This window comes from Pleurodeles waltl, chromosome 2_2, assembly GCF_031143425.1.
Source record: "Pleurodeles waltl isolate 20211129_DDA chromosome 2_2, aPleWal1.hap1.20221129, whole genome shotgun sequence".
NCBI lineage: Eukaryota > Metazoa > Chordata > Amphibia > Caudata > Salamandridae > Pleurodeles > Pleurodeles waltl.
In genome coordinates, this window is record NC_090439.1 from 300,559,094 (window position 1) to 300,581,360 (window position 22,267).

At 44.7% G+C, this 22,267-nt stretch overlaps 1 protein-coding gene across 1 annotated transcript in view; it reads left to right on the top strand.

Annotated features, from left to right (window-relative positions):
- Positions 1-18,412, top strand: part of SLC6A3 (solute carrier family 6 member 3) — a 532,713-nt gene extending 514,301 nt beyond the window's left edge. Inside the window, exons 14-15 of the mRNA XM_069219760.1 lie at positions 5,398-5,469; positions 17,483-18,412. Coding sequence (XP_069075861.1) covers positions 5,398-5,469; positions 17,483-17,506 — 96 coding nt within the window. The 3' untranslated portion in view covers positions 17,507-18,412. The remainder of the gene's footprint in view (positions 1-5,397; positions 5,470-17,482) is intronic.
- Positions 18,413-22,267: the final 3,855 nt, after the last annotated feature.

Sequence of the window (22,267 nt, forward strand, 5' to 3'; positions counted from 1 at the left end):
AGCACAATGCCTACAGGCCCCATTGAGTAAAATTCTGTTTAAGTGCAAACAGTGTGTGGCTATCCCTGTGTGAATGTTAAGTGCGTGTGCCTTAATGGTGTATGGTAGCAAGACCTCATGTTCTTTGTAAAGGTGCATGTATGCTATAACCAGTGGGATCTATTTTGAATGGCCCCTGGTCTTAGATGGAACAAGATGGAGAATGTGAATAAGCCCCCCAAACTGTGGAAGATTATTGCCTGCATTCTTGAGGAGGAAGGGTTAACTCTAGTTAAAGAATTGCAGAGTGAGGAAGGCAGGACTGCCCCTTTAAATTTTGTGTGACTCTTTTAACAATGGATTGCTGAGCACTACCATTTGGTTAATGGGGGAGGATAGGGGTGAGTCAGAAGAGACAGTTATTTGTGAAAGATAGCTTTTTAGAGTGAGAACCTTGATCATTTATTTTTCTTTGAGAGGTCCATCCTGGGAGGCTGATGAGAAGGCAGTGCAGAACTTCAGCACTGTCTCTACCTGCTATAAGGAGTCATAGCTTTACACAAAGAACATGTCTGCACTACGGAAGAAAAATGAAGTAGAAAAACAAACCATGGAGAGAGTTGAATCCTCCTCAAGCTGAAAATACAATATAAAAGTAGCTCTCACACTTCCCACCTTTATTTTAGTTTGAACCGTGTTAGAAAAGGGGTCTTTGGTTGGTAGTCAGGTTACCTCCTGTCCAAGCAAGGACCCTCCCTCTAGTCAGGGTAAGTCACACACAATCCAAATTATCCTGTGCCCACCCTCTGGTAGCTTTGCACTGAGCAGTCAGTCTTAACTTAGAAGGCAATGTGTAAAGTATTTGTGCAATAAATCATACAATACCACAATACAACACCACAAAAATACACCACACAGTGTTTAGAAAAATATAATATTTCTCTGAATAAATGCAGGTCAAAACGATTAAAGATGAAATAAGCAAATGTAGGGATATCACTGAAAGTGATCTCAAGTGTCTTTAGAGTTAAAAGAATACTGTAAAAGCAATAAAAAGTGTCTTAAGTTCTCCTAGAAACAACAAGTGTCTCTTGCAGGGCAAAGTACCTGGTTTGCATTGAAAAATCCTCGCAAGGGACCACCGAGGAGGAGATGCGTGGAAAACGGTGAGTGTGCGTCGGTTTCACCCCTTCGCACACAGATTTGTGTCGTTATTTTCCACGTGGGGAAGATGTTGCGTCGATTCCTGGCGCACGGACTTGGATACTCTTCGGGTTGCGGGTTTTCAGATGTCTTGGGGACGATGCGTGGAATCCTGGGCTTGCGGGGCGAAGTCACAGCAGCTGCATCGATTCCGGTAGGCGATGCATGGCTTGCGTCGATCCAGTAGGGCTGAGCGTTGAAGTTCCAGTCACGTCGCTGGCGCTGCATCGATCTTCTGATGTGAAGTTGGCTGCGTTGTTCCGGACTCGGCGTGCGGTGAAATTTTCACTGCGAGCAGGCTGTGCATCGTTCTTGGCAGTCGGTGCATCGAATTTTCGCCGCACAGGAATTTCAGCTGCAGGAGAGAAGACTTTTTGGTTCTGAGACTTCAGGGAACAGGGGGCAAGCTCTATCCAAGCCCTTGGAGAGCATTTCTGCAGCAGGGCAAGAAAGCAGCAAGACAGCAGGGCAACAGCATGGCAGCAGTCCTCTTCAGAAAGCAGTGAGGTGAGTACTTTAGGCAGCCAGCAGTTCTTCTTGTCAGGGTGCAGGTTCTGGTTAAGGTTTCTTCTCCAGGAAGTGTCTGACGTGGTATGGCAGAGGCCCTGTTTTTATACCAAATGTGCCTTTGAAGTGGGGGAGACTTCAGAGAGTGGCTTAGAAGTGACCAGGTCCCTTTTCAGTTCAATCCTGTCTGCCAGGGTCCCAGTAGGGGGTGTGGAAGTCCTTTGTGTGAGAGCAGACCCTCCACCCTCCCATCCCAGGAAGACCCATTCAAAATGCAGATGTGTGCAAGTGAGGCTGAGTATCCTGTGTTTGGGGTGTGTCTGAGTGAATGCACAAGGAGCTGTCAACTAAACCCAACCGGATGTGGATTGTAAGGCACAGAAAGATTTAAGTGCAGAGAAATGCTCACTTTCTAAAAATGGCATTTCTAAAATAGTAATATTAAATCCAACTTCACCAGTCACCAGGATTTTGTATTACCATTCTGGCCATACTAAATATTACCTTCCTACTCCTTTCAGATCAGCAGCTACCACTCAAACAATGTATGAGGGCAGCCCCAATGTTAGCCTCTGAAGGGAGCAGGCCTCACAGTAGTGTAAAAATGAATTTAGGAGTTTTACACTAGAGGGACATGAAAACTACACAGGTACATGTCCTGTCTTTTACCTACACAGCACCCTGCTATAGGGGTTACCTAGGGCACACCTTAGAGGTGACTTACGTGTAGAAAAAGGGGAGTTCAGGCTTGGCAAGTACTTTTAAAGTCGAATTGGCAGTGAACTGCACACACAGGCCTTGCAATGGCAGGCCTGAGACAAGGTTAAGGGGCTACTGAAGTGGGTGGCACAATCAGTGCTGCAGGCCCACTAGTAGCTTTTAATCTAGAGGCCCTGGGCACATATAGTGCCCTCTACTAGGGACTTATAAGTAAATTAAATACTCTGATTGGGTGTGATCCAATGTTGCCATGTTTAAAGTGAGAGAGAGCATATGCACTTTAGCACTGGTTGGCAGTGGTAAAGTATGCAGAGTCTACAAAACAGCAAAAACAGTATCTCAAAAGTGGAGGGAGGCAGGCAAAAAGTTAGGGTTGACCACCCTAAGGCTGTCAGGTCTAACAAACAGTGTCACCACTTAAGAGCCGTTATGTTCCAGGATGAGTATCACTGATAACCAGTCTTCCGAAGGTGAGAGGACATCACTTGGTTTTTGCAAGCCTTGCCGAAGTGTACCAGGGACCACCCTGCCAGCTGAGAGGAGCGGGTGAAGCGCCTTGTCCCTCAGGGGTCTGCATGCTCTTGGAGGAGAACCCAGCTGCTGAGCCAGTGAGAGGACCAGCCCAGAGGGAGCAAAAGAAATGTAGGGGAGTGCCAAGAAGACTTGCAGTATGTCCAGTGCCTCCCAGAATCACTGCCTGATTGCAGGGTCAATTCTGACTGAGGAGAGGTCAATATCTGACTTGCCCGTGCCAAATGCAAGTTAAAGACTGTTCTGTTTGGAGACTGCCATAGAGAAAAACACAGATGTCTTGAAATGACTCTACCTTTGTTTCACTTTAGTGATTACATCAGGGCCACTGACTGAATGAAGAAAATCCTTCTACTGCAACTTCTGGATCGGGCTGCTGGAGGTGACTTTGTGGTGCTGTTGATGTGGCAGCTGGCTGATGGTGGAATGAATAAGGCAGGGTTGCTCTAATACGTCTCAGTGAGTGCAACTGGTTACCCCGTGTCCCATCCAATAACCCACCCACACCTCATCCACCGGCACACCCGCACATTGTTTTTCCATACACCTGAGAGACATTGACCGTGAACTTTTACCTTACAGAGTTATCAAACATTGTTAATCCTGCAGAAGAACTGGATAGTTGTTTGCTATGGACTGGCCTACGGGTCAGAGAACTTTTAGGAAGCTCCTTTGCTGCAGCATAGTGATTCTGCTCCGTAGCTTTACTTGTGATTACATCGATGTTTTTATTCTTTGGAGAACCCTGTAGACCCTTTAATGCATTCCTGTAGAGTTCCTAATTCCGTGTGTACGATATTAAGAGAAGCATTGTATAGGACTTTATATTATTACATCTGTTGTTTGGTTGCTAGAGGTCTGAGTCTCTTAAACCCACGCTTCCTTTCTGCGACACCTTGGACTGCCATCTCTAAGAATCAAGTGCGGAAAGCGTGTCCTTGTCCAGTTTGTATAGTCATAGTGGGATGTACTTACGGACACCAGTGGATAATGGCTTGAACCACCTTGACTGGTGCCCAGTAGCCCCTGTTTGCCATGTGCCCCTCTAAACTGGGTCTCACGTATTCTATCCCATTGAATGGGTTAATCCCTTCTGCTCTGGTTTTGCCAGTTAGCTACTTTTCAATATCACATTGTTCTGCATTACCTCCAGTGAGAATATTTTCTTAACTTAGGCCCTGGTCTTACTTGGGGTGTGTGGCTCCTGCCAGAGTCAGTCACATATCAGGTTGTCCCTGAATGGCCATTAAGAACGATGCACAGTGACTGTGGATTTGACTAGGTCAAAGCAAAGCCAGACTGGTAGAAACTGGCATTGAAAAAAACAGATGTGAAAGCAAGAGTAATTTCTGAGTGAAAGTAATTATTGTGTGGTCATGTGTCCATTTGTCACATGTGGTCCTACAGTGCTCTTCTTTATTTCCTTGGTTTCAAGTGTGTTTAACCTTGCTCCATCATGATTGGATCCATGTCAGAGTTTCACTACAATCATGGAATATGGGAATGCATTAAATTTGCATTAATAGTATGTAAATGTATCTTATGTGGATAGCCTTAAACCCTGGCATGGGGTTGGCCCTCCTGGGTCTTTGCTTGACATTCATGTTGTAGATCAACACCCACTATCCTATGAGTTCGTCCAAGGATCTTTCACCCAAGATGGTTAGTAACTGAACTGTTCAGTGGCATTCCGGGGAGCTCCTCCAAGTCACATCTTCAGCCACTATATGTGGAGTTCTACAGGTCTCTTCCTTGTCTCCTTAGATCTCAGCCACAGTTCTACATAGTGGTCCTTATGCTGGTATAAATTTGGAACCGGAAGGGTTCCACCAGCAATTCTTATGCTGGAAATAGTTTCTGCTCACAGTGAATCGTCCCAAATGTGGACGAGTGTAGTGCTCTAACACAGACATATATGCAGCAGAGGCGCAACAACTTTGTACTTTCACTGAGTGCAGGGAAGGCTTTTGTCTCACATTTCCCAGATGGAGGTAAGCGTGTTCCCCCTGTGAGCCTAAGTCCAGTTCCCCCTAAGCATTGCCACTCCATCTGGCAAATTACTCCTGATAACACTCAAAGCAGCTGAGGATTCAGCTGATGCCATTTTATGAGCTACATAAATCACTAAAACCTTAACTCAGGTCTGTATGTTTTTTCAGATCAGCACAATTTCCAATGTAAAAGGAGCACTGGCAAAGTCAACAGATCTGTAATCAATGTGCTAAAGCATGTACATCCTGTATATGCATGCCTGTGCATGTGTCTGTTAGTGCATTAAAGCCAAGCCTATTTTCATCACCAGCGCGTGTTTCCAGCAAGTGGACGAGTTCTGTCGTCTACCATTGATAATATGTAATTTCGAGGAACGATAATGTCGGCTCATATTCACTATGAAGAGATAGTAGAAATGAATTTTACTCAGTCATCACTAATGCCATCTATATTGTTCTCTTTCAGAAACTCGCGTATGCCATTACACCTGAGAAAGAACATGAACTGGTGGACAGTGGGGAGGTACGGCAGTTTACGGTAAGAAACAAGTGTAATATTGCGCAACCTCATTTCTACTTGCACTGAAAACGTATGGTTGTTGTTGTTAACACATCATCCATTGTTATTCACTTAACATGGAGGGCTGATGTTGAGAAGCATTGCAAGTTGCATTACTGACTTTGGTAAACCACCATTTTAAATTTGAGGTGCTACATTCAGTTATACGCCTGAAGCTTATCTCACTCATTGGGTTGAGAAGGTATAAAATCAGTTAAAACGAGGCCTCATGCCATTGGAAAGCACCGAAATACAGATGCACAATAGATATGAAGTAAGCATACATTTGTATTTCTGATAGAACATGCTAATTTTGATTTGATTTTTAGGGTTGGCTTTAATGCTCCAGTGGCGATTAAGCAATTCCTACTGTCCGAAGGGCTTTCAAAAATGCAAGCCATAGACAACAGTCTTTCATGCTCATTGGTCAGTTACATTAGTTTGCGGCTATATGATTGGCTTGAATCACCGTTGCATGCTGGGTACACCCATCCACTTCCAGAAGGCCATTTTCAACAAGCCATTTTACGTGAATGCATGTCATGCAAAGTCAACATTCTTTTTCTGTTAAGTGTTTTGCAATTGGAATCAACTGATTGAGTTTCTTTTAATTCAATGGATCCTGTGCTCATTCAGATATGCATAGTGTATTTAATTATCGCCTCAAAAGTCTAAGTATTGTGGCTTTACAAAAATACTTTTATTGCTAGAGTATAAAGCCGCTCTATTTTCCTTTATGCATTTTGGCTTTGAGGGGCATACTAATACATTGAGGGACGGGTTCTGAAAGCAATGTATGCCTCTAAGTTGAACCAATGTCAATTTACACTTGGGAAAAGATTAATTTACGGGTCCAAGTATGTGTGATTAAGTCTGCTCTTAGGGGCGAGTTATGGAGATGACAGGGCAGGAATGCCCCATGGAAGTTTGTATAAACCCACAAAGCCCATGTTTGTGCTTATTCACAAAATTTCTATGTCGATTTCGAACCTGGGCATAGTTTGAAATTCCTTCCCGGCAGAGCAGGAGTAAATCTGTATCCAGGAAGGGAATGGGGAGGTTGTTGGGGAGTTGAGAAAGGGATTTCTCAATGAGTATAATATTTGCTGCGTGGAAAAAGGTTAGCTACTGCAATTGTATTTTGGTTAAAGATTTTCATATTAGCAAATAATGCAAATGTATATTTGCCAATGCGAAAATGGAATCCACAAAACAGCTACAGCAATGGTCCCGACCATACTGCAATAGTTTCTACGAGTGCTCCAGGAAACAATTTCCAATTCAAAAAGAAAAAGTCAGAAGTGTATACTATCATTTTGTGTCATGGTTATTCCACATTTTTTGCCACAGCCAACACTCAAAATGCTAGTCGTAATTTGCAAAGCCATGCAAGGGCAAGTTTGCACCGTCTTCTGTGGCTTTGTTAAAAAGGTAATACAAGGCAGTGTCCTTGTGCTGCCTTCCGCTGTACTGCACCAGGTAGCCGTTATATATGGGTGTTCTCATGCACCTAACAAAGTATTTTAATGCAAACCCAGATTTACTAAAGGCAGTAAACCTCGGTTTGAGGCAAAACGGTGCACCTACCTGAGAGAGGGGTTACAAGAAATGACTTAACTTCTCTTTGTTACTTCCTCTTTGTGTATGTGTTGAATTATGCAGCATGCAAAGAAAGAGTAAAATGCCTTTCAGGGTTGATTTTCTGCAGGAAGGTGAGCCTTCCTGCACAAAAACAACCTCGCCCGTAACCCGAACACTCTTGCATCATGGCGCTAGCACAATAAGAGAGCAAAAGTGTGTCATATCTTAGTAGCTATGGTGCCTTTCTGCTCTTTCCCTTTCAACGCAACACAACACAGCAAGTTGCCTGAAAGTTTAATACATTCCAGGGTTAGTTCAGACATTAAAATGTAACCATAGGTGTACATTTATTTAAGGAGACCTGGCTCCGAATAACAGCGGGGCATATATACTTAAATGGTGGCACAGGGCAGCAAAGGAAGTGACCTTTCTGCTCTGCCCTGTGCCCGGGGAAATGGCAGAGATGCACAGTAATTACAAAAGACGGTGCATTTCTGTCCTTTCCCCCTGTGCTGGCACCCTTTTGGCTGCCTAGTGCCAATGCAGGCACCCTAGCGCCATAGTACAAGGGTGTCTGCACTGCACGTAGGATTGTTTTTGTGCAGGAAGAGACACTTTCCTGCACAATAACAATCCATGGAGACATTTTGCCCTTTCAGGCAGCACACATAGAAGAAGGAAAAAGCGAGGAGAAGTAAATATATCTCTTCTCGTTATGTCTCTCCTGAAGAGGCATAAGGTTTTGACAGATTCCCAGGTTTACACGTTTGTGTAAATTTGGGAATGTGGCAAAACCCATGGATGTTGCGTTTTTGTAAATGAAAGGTGTACATATGCTTCCTCTGGGAGTGTCGCCTTTACATATAATTAGGGCTCCCAATTGTATGACATTTGTTGGGAATTTCCATCCGTATTTATCCATATGTATTTTTAACTGTATTTACCCTTATTTTTCTATGCTTAGTGTGAAAACATTAAACTGCAGTGGGTATATTGCCACACTTTTTTAACCAACAAATGTATACTCATTTTTGAATGTGCAGTGAGTTTTAGCCATTTATAGTTCAATGCAGTCATCTAAAAACATTTGCATTGTAGAACAGTTGGACCAGCTGTACTACTGCAATTCTTTAAGCTACATTAGAAAATATTTATTTCTTTTTAACTCCCCTAAACAATTCAATCTGCACAGCTTCTGATCGAGCACCTATGATTGACAGTAATAACAAACCGTCCTAAAGAAAACCTATTTTTTGTATTTTTCTGCATTGAAACATAGCTACAGACAGGAGAATAAATGTTTTTGGTATGTATTTATCTGAAGAAATCAGTAAAAATGGAAAACGGGGAGCCTTATATTTAATGTACTTTTTTTGAAAGACATAGCCCCTCGAAAAAGCAGTCACAGGATCAATGGCTCATCCAAACCCCCCCCCCCCCCCCGAAAAAGTCCCCCCCCCCCCCCCGAAAAAGTCAAAGTTGGAACAGGTAACTTTATCCTGTGGCAATTCCAGGACCCACCGTGGGGGCTTATATTAAGGAGCGGACAAATTTCATCTAAACGTAGGGGGTTGATTATCTACTTACCTGGAGTTGCCCTGTTCAGACCCTCCAACTTTTAACCGTGAAATTGACAGAGGAGCGCGATAGCCGCTATTTTTCAACAAACCTGCCACTATAAGGGAAAAAGAAAGGAACCATGTTCCTGTACAGAATGCTCGGCAAACTCACGCTTTCCTAGAAGCACTTTCCGCGCCATTCCTGCTTCGTGTACCCAGGACATCTGGTTCTTGCTTTCTGTCCAGCTTGTGCGCAGCTGGGGATGGGATAATTTATTGCAGCAGAGACACAGTTTGGGTTGTCTGGCAGAGGGTACAGCAGAGAGACAGCTTTTCCTACTCCTCCTCTCTTCCACCGTGCCTCTTTTTAGTGCTGACTCTCATTAAATTGAGGAATACATGGTGACGATTGTGTTGTACGGTGAAATGTGTAATGTTAATCTATGCAAAAGTTTCATAGCCCCGTTCATACCTCTGTCCAACATCCTGTGGCACTAGTGGTACCTTGTGTTTCTGTGGAATACTGAAAACAGTTTACAGGTGGATCGGTGATACCAATGCATTTAGGTTTTTTTTGTTGCATGTTTCATTTTTACCAGAGCAAATCAGATTGGATGAAATGACGCTTTATGTTCTGGGTGAACTGTGTGTTTGTACAGGACCCAAAAGTGTGACAAGGGCAACTAGAAGGGGCTGTTCTTTATGACATATTGTGGCTCATACTTGACAAGAAGAAGCTAGCAGTCTAACGTGCAACATCTAGGGATGGAGATGTGCAATTCAGACTATTGAGACCCTTAAATCAGTAGTAAATCCTGACTTCACATTCATATTGGTGTTAGAAAAGGCCTCTTTTGTCATGGTTAGCCCCCTCTTATTGCCTCTTATTTGATGTGGTCTCAAAGTTGTCAGTGCCAGAGCCCCTGCCAACCAAGTTCCCTGGGCCAGATCTCTTTCCCAAAATGGTTGTGATGCATTGGCACAATTGGTAACACCTTTAGCTACCACTATAAGTCCCTAGTAAATGGTACTTAGTTACCCTGAGCATGGGGTACTAAGGGTAGGTCCCTAAGGGTAGCAGCACAGATTGTGCCAGACTCCTGGGCCATGCATCCAGATGCACCCAGCACTGCCATTGCAGGCTGAGTGTCCTCGTGCAATCCTAAAATATTAACTCGACCTGGCACACAGCCTGTGTACCCTGTCCACTATACACTGTATGCAATTTAGGTATGTTACACCTCTGGCAGGCATTCCAGCCCTAAGGCAGGGTGCACTATACTGTAAGTGGGCATAGATGCATGGGCAATATGCCCCTGCTGTGTCCTTGCCAAACCTGGGAAATAGTAAGTGAACAGAGCAGCCATGTTAAAAGCATGTGCTGGATGTTGGTCAGTACAAGTTTCACAGCTACTCTGAACCCTGGGCTGTTTGGTATCAAACAACTCAGAATGATAAATCCAATCTGGTAACAGTGTTGGATTTATTGCAAAATGTACCCATGGGCCACCTTAGAGGTGACTCCTGCAAAGCTTACTAATACTGGCATGGTTGCTGGCCACTCACAACAAGCCTGCCAATGCCAGACAAGATTCTGTAACCCTGTGGTGGGAGCTCCTATTCTCTGGATCCCAAAACAAAGCCCTTCCTGGGTGGGGGTGTCACACCTTCTTCAGGAATGTGTGCTACTCTTCTAGCAAGCTTCAAAGGGCTTACCGTCTTTGAAACTTGACCACAAGCATGCTGCTAGCAGCAGATGACCGCTCCCATTGCAAACCCCCACTTTTTGCAGGAAAAATGGCGGGAAAACCCACAAAGTTCAGGAGGAGTGGTCAGCCCCAGCCTGCACCACCCCTAAGGTGTGGAATATGAGGTGACCCCTCCATTTCACTTTCCTCCATCTTGCATGGAAGGAAAATAGCCAATTGTGTGTAGGGAAGTGACCTCTGCCCACAGGAAGGGGTCACTTAGTGGGTGTGGCCACCCTAAGGTAGATTTCCCGTTGGTCACTACTAGGTACTCCCCTTAAGCCCACTAAATACAGTATTTAGTGGGCACCCCTAGATCAGAGATTCAAATTCCAAGGACACAAGAAGATCAGCAACAACGAAGACCCAAGGCTCAAGACATGAAGTCCTGCTGCACCCAGGACTCAACAATCAGCACTCAGGGGCTGCTCGGACATTGGACGGTCTTTACAAATCCCAGAGGACCTCCACTCTTCTAAAAATCTCTGAAGATCTCCCTTCAGAGAGAAGGCTTCACTCTCCTGCAGCCAGGACCAAAAGACCAGTGAAGTCCAGTTCAATGACCAGCTGCTGACCAAGTAAGCAGACGCTGCAGCCAGACCAACTGTCACCCAATGGACCATGAGTACATAATCTGCAAGTGCGTCAGGTTCGGTGACACTGCAACCTCCAGTTGCTGAACCGTGCAATAGCCCAACATACTGGTCACTCAACATCGGATACCCAGAAGGACAGTCCACTCCAGACTCAAAAAGAACCAGGAGGAAGCCGCAGTCAAGGGAGCTCAGGACCTCCCACCAGAGTGCCCCTGCTAACCTGCAAGTGACCCTCAATGCGACCTACCTCCTGCTTTCAAGGGCACCTTTGCGCACAGCTCCTGGCTCACTGATTCGCTCTGCACCCAGCCGCCCTGTGCCCTGCACCGAAGATCCAGCTGTGCCCTAAGGGTCCCCCGCCCTTTGTAACTATGATACTCCAAGAGGATCCACCGGACTCATCTTGAAGTCCACCAGGGCATTGCTTTTCCAAGTAGTCCCCCGCAGTGGCCTTGCACCAGCTCCAAATAATTTTCAGCAGCTGCTCCCGCCAAAACCAGGAGCCACCCAAACTTCTCCCACTGGTCCACAGGGCCCACCAACAACCGAGAGGAGACACTGGTAAACACATTGCCTGAACTTATATGCATTTTTTATGTATTTCTCCATTGATTCCTATGGTGTGTAATTACGCACAGAACTCAGACATTTCCTAAACTTTGAAAATGTATAACCTAAAAAATACTTACCTGATTTTGATGATCTCAGTTTAAATAATTGTATACAAATTTGAAGTATTTTTGTAAATCGGTCTTTAGTTATTCTTGTGACCATGTGTCTCGCTTTATTGGTACATACTGTATTGATAAATGCTTTGCACTTCTCCAAGATTAGCCTAACTGCTCGACCAAGCTGCTGTACAAAGAAGAGAATTAAGTGGTCTAGTTTTTACCTCTGTAAATCAACGTTTGGTTGTCCGGACCCTCTGCACAGTGTGCAACATGTTGCACACTTCATAGAGGGCCAGCCTCTTACAATTGCCCCCTGCACTCACACCATCACTGCTACTTGCACTAATATCTGCACCCACACCTGCAGTCTCACTTACACTGGCAAGTGCCTCACTCATGCACATACACACACCTCTGTTGAAACGTGCTCCAGCAACTTTGCTCACATAACAGCTTCAGTTACCACTAAAATTATTCACTTCTACACACAAATAGCTACACTGGCACTTGCACCAGTAGTGTCACTTGCACCTGTACTCAGACTGGTACTTGCACCACTAACTTCACATGGATCAGTCTTAAAATGTTACACCAGCAAACTTACACCCACCTAAAATCACACCTGCTTTGGTACTCGCACTCATACCTGGAAAGATGCTCATAATTGCACTGGCTCTTGCTGTCATACCTGCGCTAGCACTTGTACCTGGTGCGTACACCTGCACTAACCCCACCACAGGCACTTGCATCAGTAACTTCATTCAGACCTGAACTTACACCAATACTGCCACATGCACCAGTACCCTTGATTACTCCTGCACTTACACATGTATGGAATATGCACCAATAACCTCATTTTCATCTTGTTCACTCAGGCACAGGTACTAGCACCAGTAAGTTGACTTGTACATGTATTCATTCCTTCATCAGCATTTGCACCCAGACTGTCACTTGTACTCACAGTTTCACTGGCACTCACAACATAAATGACACCTGCAATGGTGCTACACCTCTAACTTCACTGCATTCACACATGTGCTGATGCTAGTACTCACACCAACAGTGATATGCACCACTAACATCTTTCATATGTTCAGTCAAACTACTTTTATTGTGTATGGGTAGTCCTACACAACACAGCCTTGAAAGTGAAGGGCAGCTACGCACTGGCAAGGTCTAAAAAGTAGTAGTTTCAAAAAGGAGACTCAGTGAAATAAAGTATTTGCCTAAGATCACACAATTTGATTCATCAGGAAGCCAGAATTGATCAACATTTTTTTTTACGCTGTGCAATTCAGCGAGTAGATGAGCATCTCTGATATCAAAGGTTCATGCTTTGTTTTTAAGTGTTGGAGGATGAGATTAGAGCATGAGTGACAGGCAGAATGCTGTAGTGATTAGGAGACCATACACCATGGCTTTTTCCTGCAGATTCTATTTTTATTAGGACATAACTATAAATTGTCACTGAAATAAGGTGCAGCAAATACGCTGAAAAAAAAAAAAAAACCTTGTGCCTCAAAATGTTCATTTTCGTGCTTCAAAATTTACCATGCTTCAATATCCTGGGTAGGGGGGGGGGGGCTGCCTGTTGGGCATGGTTAATGGTTAATGGTTATGTCAATATACACTAAGGGGGTCATTCTGACCCCGGCGGGCGGCGGGAGCCGCCCGCCTGGAGGGAACCGCCAGAATACCGCTGCGCGGTCAAAAGACCGCCGCGGGTATTCTGGGTTTCCCACTGGGCTGGCGGGCGACCGCCAAAAGGCCGCCCGCCAGCCCAGTGGGAAACACCCCTCCATGAGGATGCTGGCTCCGAATGGAGCCGGCGGAGTGGAGGATGTGCGACGGGTGCAGTAGCACCCGTCGCGAATTTCAGTGTCTGCTAAGCAGACACTGAAATTCAGGGTGGGGCCCTCTTACGGGGGCCCCACGACACCCCATACCGCCATCCTGTTCCTGGCGGCCGAAGCCGCCAGGAACAGGATGGCAGTATGGGGGTCAGACTCCCCATGGCGGCGCAGCAAGCTGCGCCGCCATGGAGGATTCTACAGGGCAGCGGAAAACCGGCGGGAGACTGACGGTTTTCCCTTTCTGGCCGCGGCTGAACCGCCGCGGTCAGAATACCCTGGGGAGCACCGCCAGCCTGTTGGCGGTGCTCCCGCCGACCCCGGCCCCGGCGGTCCTTGACCGCCGGGGTCGGAATCAGGCCCTAAATCTGCTTCACTTGATAAATTTTCAATGCAATAGTGGTGAAATTCATTAATGTTATGTGATGTTATATATATATATATAAATATATATAAAAATAATATCATTATTATTATATATAAATACCATCACATACCAATATATATATTGATTTGTGTAGTGCACTAAACACCCAAGAGGGTATACAAGCGCTGGGCATGTGTGTAGGTTTGTGGCACCCAAGGTGCTTATACCAAGAGTCAAGTCTTCAGCTTCTTGCAGAACTTAAGAAGTGAGGAGGAGGCTCTGATGTGTAGCAGGAGGTCATTCCATGTCTTCAGTGCTATGTAAGAGAATGAGTGACCTCCAGTTTTTATTTTGCAGGTGCAGGGAATGTGTGTGAGTGAGAGTGAGGCTGAGTGTAGGTGTCTGATGGGCTGGCAAAAGTGTATGCGGCTGTTCAGGTATTCTGGACCTGTGCTGTTTAGGGCTGTGTGTGTGTGACTGAGAACTTGAATTGTCTGCGCTTGCAAATGGGGAGTCAGTGAAGCTTCCTGAGGTGTGGTGTGATGTGGGTGCAGTGTGGGAGGGCAAGTCTGAGTCTTGGAGTGGTGTTCTGGATGGTCTGGATTCTGTGTCGGAGTTGTTTGGAGATTCCGGAGTAGAGAGTGTTGCCATAGTCCAGCCTGCTGGTGATGAGTACTTACGTGATGGTCACAGCATGCACAGGATCTGCTAGCAGGAAGTGACCACTGGCTTGACTTGAGCTGTCATGTTGAGCTTGTCATCCAGGATGATCCCTAGATTTCATGTGTGGTCTGCAGGTGTGGGTGTTGGTCCTAGAGTTAACAGCCACCAGGTGGAGTCCCATGGGCAGGTCTTGTTGCCAAAGACCAGTACTTTTGTCTTGTCAGAGTTCAGGTACAGGCAGTTGATTCACATCTAGTCTGCTACCATGGTCACGCAGTTGGTGAAGTTGGTTCTGGGGTGGGTGTTTTGTCCATCAGGGAGAGTTTGAGTTGGGTGTCATCAGCGTAGGCTATGATGGTGATGTCTTGTGATTGGATGATGTTGGGGAGCGGTGTCAAGTATATGTTAAAACTGTTGTGCGGAGGGACAATCCCTGTGGGACTCCGCATATTAATTTCTTGGTCTCTGATGTGAGGGTGGCAGCCTGACCCTTTGGATTCTTCCTGTGATGAAGGTACAAATTCATTTGAGAGCGTATCCTTGTTCGCCAATCTTGTGGAGTCTTCTGATGAGGGTATTAGGGGAGACATTGTAGAAAGCCGCAGAGAGGTCAAGGGCTGCTGTTCCTACTCGGTCTAGGATGATTCAAATGTCATTGGTGGCTGCGATGAGTACTCTATTGGTGCAGTGTTTCTTTCTGGATCCTGAGTAAGTGTTGTCCATCCGATGGTGAAGTTCAAGTCGGGTTGAAAGTTGCTTGTTGATGGGCTCCTCAATCACTTTTGCTGCATAGGGAAGCAGGGAGATGTGTCAGAAGTTGCTCAATTGATTCAGGTCAGATGGGGCTTCTTGAGGAGGGTGTTGATATCTGCAAATTTCCATTCATCTGGAAAAGTGGCAGACATGATGGAGGTGTTGATGATGTGGGTCAGGGTGGCGCTGATTGGTTGGGGCCACTGAGTGGATGGTCTGCATAATTGCTACTGTGTCATTTCTAGCGAGGGTTATTCATTCAGTCAGGTAGCCATCTCGGTTGATGGTGAGTAGGTTAGCAACAAGTTCTGTGGGTTTGGATTGGTGTGTGAAGTTGCTGCAGATGTTCATGATTTTGCTGTGGAAGAAGTTGGATAGGTTGCTGAGTTGCTGGGAGGCAGCGATGTTGGTGACAATGGCTGAGGGTGAGGTGAAATCCTTGAAGATTGAAAAGATCTCCTTGTTGCTGTTGGAGCTTCCTTCAGTGTGGTTCACTAGTGTTTTTTCTTGGTGTCACTTATTTACTGGTGATAGCGTCTGAGTGCAACATTGTAGGTAGTTCTTCCCGTGGTCTGGTGCCTAGCCCTCCATTTCATTTCTAGCTGTTTACATTGTTGTTTGGTGTCTCATAGGTCTTCTGTGTACCAGCTGGTCTGCTTGTGTGATCTACCGTGCTTCTTGGGTTTTATGGGTGTGAGGGAGTCTGCACAGTTCTTGATTCAATTGTTGAAGTTGTTGATGTCCTTGTTAAGGTTGTCTGAGGGGATAGGCTCATTGGTGCTGAGGGCACTAAGCCAGTGTGTTTCTGTGACTTTGCCCAGCTGTGACTTGGAATAATGAACCTGGTAGGGGTGTTGAATTGAGGTATGTTGATTTGGAAGTAAATGATGGAGAGTTCAGTCCATATAAGTGGTGTGGTGGAATTGTAATTGATGCTGTTTCTTGTGATGAAGATGGGGTCCAATGTGTGTCCTGCAGTGTGTGTTGGCTCTGGGATGAGCTGGACGACTCAGATGTTGCTCAAGCTTTGGAGAAGTGCTGTGGAGCAGAGGTTGTTTTGGTCTTCCAGGGAAAGTTACTGTCACACCGGAGAATGTAGGCTCTGGAGTCAAAGGTGAGCAGAGCGACGAAGTTGGAGATGAGGTTGGTAAGGGTGGTTTGTAGTGTAGGTGGTTGGTAGGTAAGGGTTCCATTCAGATTGACGTTTTCAGAGATTTGCAGGTGTCCCATGAATGGGGTGGTGTTCTTACTGGATATTGTGCATTTGACAGATTCCTTGTAGATGATAGCAAGTTCTCCTCCTGGCTTGTGAACGTGGTCCTGTTGACCGATCTTGTAGCCCACTGAGATTGCCCTGGTGATATCAGGCACCAATGAGGGGTGGAGCCAGGTCTCTGTGGTAAAGAGGATGTCAGGTACGTCACTACTCAGCAAGTCCGATACTTCAGTTGTGTGTTTGCTGAGTGATCATGTGTTGAGAAGCATGTATGAGTCGATGTTGATGTGCGGGTTTGCTGGGGTGTGTGGTATAGGGTGGGATGAAGGCATTGTTGGTGCTTGTGTGGCATGTGTGTTGAGGGGTATTGTTAGTATTTGCGTGTGGGCTGGGAGTGTGTGGCTGCTGGAGAACTGGCAGCATGTGCAGGTGAAAGCTTCTATTGTGGTGTGAGGTGCGACACAGCAGCAGTTTGGGGAACAGCATCTGGAGTCTAGCATCCCAAGGACTGCTGCTGAGTATATCGCTGGGCAGTGATCGGACCGGGGTTCTTGGTGCTGGACGTGTCCAGGCACGTACATGTGAAAGAGGCTTGCCTTTGGGGCACCAGAAGCATGCCGGCTGAACGCAAATGCTGCGTACCTGTGTTGCAGTTGCCATTAACTAGGTCAGGGGAGGGGGAAGGAGCCCAGGGTGCTGTGATTTAATTTCCTGTGCTGATGGATGATGATTATTCAGTAGTAATACATTAAGTGTGATCACTGATCTCCACCTGTGCTGCTGTTTGTGAGGCCAATTAATAGCTCCATTCCTTGAATCAGGTGATATCACTTAAAATACTTTAATACTTTAATTACTTTAACAGCACAAAACGTAAATGTTTGTCTGAATTTTTCAAAGCACAAATAGTTAATATTCTCTCTTATACAACTCACCAGCAGAATTTATATAATCTTTAATCCGTGCACTTATTTTCTTTTTAACCCAGATTCGTCACTGGTTAATGGTTTAAAGGCCTTTGCTGTAAAAAGTAAAAGTCAAGATCGTCCCTTCTGGAGAAAAACAACATAACAAAGAGAATGCTTCATCAACAAGTGGAACCAGAAGCTTTTCCTTTATATACTACACCTCTACAATAGGCAAAGGCTTTCGCTTTCAGACTGCCCAGGTTTCAGGAAACTAAGTAATTATTGTGGCTGTCGTGTTGGTAAACTTAGCATACCAGGTTACTTTAATGATTTGCCTGATTATAGTGGCCATACTTGGTGCGTACAGCTCGCAAGTGGGAGTATCACAAAATTGCCACCTTAACCAAATGCATTAACACTGTTAGAAAGCACTGTCTGGCACCTTTGTATTAAATGGACGATATAATGGTGAATGACTGTCCTACATGTTTATTGGGGCTTAAGGATTCCCCTGAAGCTGTGATTAGCCAGTCACTATCTTTGTTTACCCACATTTGTTAGTCCTTGATATATGAATCCAGCACAGTTCTGATGACCTCCTCTCTGATCAGTACTGCATGGCACAATGTAATGGCTTCCGATGCCGATGTCCACTGTAATGCACCATTCAACGGTAACCATAGTTGCTAAATGATGAAGTGCCCAAGCATGAGGATGTGGTAGACGTGTGTTTGGAAAATTAAACATTGAAACCTTTCATGATAATGTATGTGTGTGGTAAAAATTAACACGCACAGTCAGTGTACTCTTTGTTTAAGAAATGTTAAAATAAAATGATAGGTTTCTCACCACTCTCACACATGAGTACCTGCCAAAGGATGTTGATTAGAGGTAAAGTGTTACAAACTCATTGCACAGTTTTTAGGCTTATACTGTTAAGACAAAATCTTTTGAAAAAGTTATATTGTGTAATCATGTCACTTTGTGGAAAATAAATAATCTCTGCATTCACATACGCCCTGTTCTTTTCAGCCCAGAACCAACACACCTGCAGCAGATGCAGACATTCGCAATCATACTCGCTACATAGCTGGAATAACTGAACACGAAAACCTTTATACAAGCAAGCTTTTAAAACACTGGTCCGAGTGATAGAATCAGTGCAGTGAAATTGGTAAAGCTTGTAGATGGGCAAAATCAAACTATGTAATTGTTTGTTTCCCCCACATGTACCCACCACAATACAACTCTGTGTAAATAAAATGTGCATCTACGCTATCATTCAGTTTCTTTACATGCTTTTGCTGACATCACAAAAGCACTGCTAGGTTGAGTATTACTGATCAACACTATATTACAAGTTGCAGACTCGAAACTATAAAGACAGCCACTATTCAAATATTATCCGAACAGCAAAGATAAACCCACCAAATATTGCCTCAAGTGTGACTGACTCTTCTCCCTCACCTTCCTGTAAATCCTGCCACAAACACCAACTTGGTTTTGACAACAGGAAAATAATACTTATTTGTAACGAATAAATGTGTTTCACTGCATTTTGACAGGCCTTCCTCAAACCATAGAGTGAACCATAGATGTTACAATGTCTCTTATGTTGTGATGCTCTTTTATGTTAAGCATTTACAATTTTATTTCACTGTTCTTGCAGGTTGTGTTTTTCTGTTTATTAGGAATTACAAGGGTATGGATAAACTCAAACCGTCAATTGAAAATGGACTTTTCATTATTTTATGGAGTTAATGTACTTTGGATGGATACATACAGTTTATTTTTTCTTCTGTTTACTTACTTTTGGCACCTAAATTCATGTTCTCTGTTTCTGTTTTCTGATGGGGCAAGGAGGGTATCAACGAAAAACACACTCAATCATTGCTTTTCGTGAAATGTGTTTTTGGTTTGTAATACAAACATCACAGTCATCAAACAGTAGCCGGGTCTCCTTGCATCTTTAAAACCTGGTTGTTTTCCCCTAAAATTAAATACTATAAAAGGAATCATTCATATTTAACACTATTCAGAAACCTCAGCTGGAGAACAGAATCTGCTGTCCATTAAGTAAATATTTATACATTCGATATAGGACTTTATATTTCTGTTTCAGATGCATAGTGTGTGATTCACGGATGTTACAAGTATCATAATCTTAGCCACGGACACGGAGCCGTATGATTCATGGGGAATTGCAAGATGTTTAAATCTAGCTCCAATATATTGAATCCAAATTCTACTTCCTGTGAAGCATGTTGTATCTTCCTTACGTGTTCTTCAGCTGATATCCATTTCAATACATCTGAAGTCCAAAACTGAAGCTTTCCTGCCAAAACATTAATGTTTGTCTTTTGCCAACACAATTTCCAAAGAAATATCAATGTGGCTGTTTGTTTTGCTTTTTTCGTAGGAGGGTAATACCCAGTAAACAGAGATGTAACTCTGTGTTAAAAATCCAACATGTCCTCTCTGATAATGCATCGACAATCTTCCCCCCAAATATATTTCTTGATGTACATATTCACCATGTTTGCTTGTATATACCTAACATTCAGGGCAAACGTCACTGGCAAACGTCACTGTTAAAGTGGACCAATTTGTCAACGGGCACTGCATATTTTGTGCCATTGCTTCTCCTCTCAAATAATGGTCTCACTTTTCTGCTATTGGACGTGCATGTTCTACATAGGTTGAATATCTGCTGCAACCATTACATAGGTCAGAAATTGTTATCACTAATGTTCCTTTGTACACAAAAGCCACCAAAGCATAACAACTTATCTTGCCTGTAAATGTGTATAAACAAAGCAGGATGTTCCATCATAAAAGTTCTGATCATAAAGGTGGACCTACTCACATGTGTTACGGTATTCTTAAGTGGCAACATGAGGACATGCGTCTATTTATATTGTACCTGCATTGGTGGGAAATGTGTTAGTACAAGTGTTTCCCCGCAATGGAAGCAATGTCATCCCTAAAGGGATTAATCATATCCATGATCAGCTTGGTCACTAGATCTGAGTCACACTTCAAGAGCCAGGGTACCACATTGTAATTGCTTAGCATAGTAGGATTTGCCAAATTTAGCACTGCATACCTCTGGGTATGGTCAAGGCTACACATTTTTTAATCACCCCACCAAAGTTGAAGTAGTATTGAGCCAGGCACTTAGGTTCCAATCACAGTTTCCATGGGCATACTCTTTAATACCATACTCTACTCTCTTCAATAGTGCTTTGCGTCTACACAGAGACATTGGAAATTAAAGCAAATATGTGATATACCTTTCTAGGCCTCTGATTAGGGATTTCACATTAGTCTCAGATTCTGCAGCCATATCATAACTAACATGACTTCCCAAGTATTTAAACGTTTTGTGACTAACCACTATCAGTACATTTTAAAAGTAAACAGGTCAGTTCTCAGTAATGCATATAGTGTTGACTTATCCCAGTTTTAAATTTGCGTTGGGATTCCACATGTATACTGAGTCATCATCTGCACAGAGGGGTAATACAAGTGATGTACTCTTAGTAATATCGCTGGGGCACATTCCTGATCTGCACCAGTTGTGACAACAATTACAAGACGAGGACTACAATCAAAGGTGTGACACAATATCCCTAGCTTGTTCCTTGTGAAATGGCGATGTTTCAAAGAGCAGATTATTCATTTTAACCCTCAGTGTTACTCCACTGGGTAACACCTGTTCATGTAATACCAGTCAATGATGATAAATGCCTTGAATCCATGCAAACTACCTGTCATATAGGCCCTCATTATGACCCTGGCGGATGTCGGTATTTTGGAGAAAAGTACTGCCAACAGGCTGGAGGTACCTTTCCCCAAAATATGACATTGGCAGTTTGGCTCAAGCCAAACCGCCAATGTACCACTCCGTCTGCCCGGGCGGTAACTGCCGCCGGGCTGGAGACTACAGTCTCCATCCAGGCAGCAGTCACTGTCCCACCCGCGGGATTAGGACCCAGCCTACCACCATGGTTTTCGTGGCTTCCTTACCGCCACGAAAACCATGACGGTAGGCACTATCAGTGACAGGAAATCCCTTCCCTGTCACTGATAGGGGCCTTCCGCGCCACCCTCCACCCTCCCCAGAGTCCTCCCTTTCCCTCCCCATCCCCTTCCCGACCCCCCGACATACACGCACATTCACGCACCATCATACACATGCATACACACACTCATACCCACATTCACCCACGCATGCATACATCCATTCACACACACATCCACACACACTTACATTCATCCAAGCACCCTCGCATTCACACAACACAACACACACTCACATCAACACATGCACACACATACCACATGCAACGCACACCCACATTCACGCGCTCACAAACATACACACACACCTACACACACACACAACACCCCCTACCCCACTCCCCTGTCAGAGCACCCAACTTACCTGATTTCAGGCAGGAGACCGGAAGGGGCGCTGCTGCCAGCAGCAGCATCTGCCAGCAGAGCACTGCCAGGCCGTATCTTGGGTCATGTTACGGTCTGCGGCGGTCTACTGGCGTGGCGCTGCTGCTGGCACCAGCGCCACCTTACCTCCATCCGCCTCCATGACCGTAGCTGGAATTACGCCACCCTTCCGGCAGAATTCCGGCTACGGTCATAATATGGCAGTTGGCTGGTAGCCACAGAGACAGTGTTTTGGCGGCCGTTGCCGTGGCATTAGGCGGTTTTTACCGCCACTGTCATAATGAGGGCCATATTGCCTATAGTCACCACGTATGTGTTCCATTTCCAGAAATTGATGTCTGATATTTGAAGAGGTATTTGACTGCATATGTCCGAATCATCTACATGTAGTAAAATAC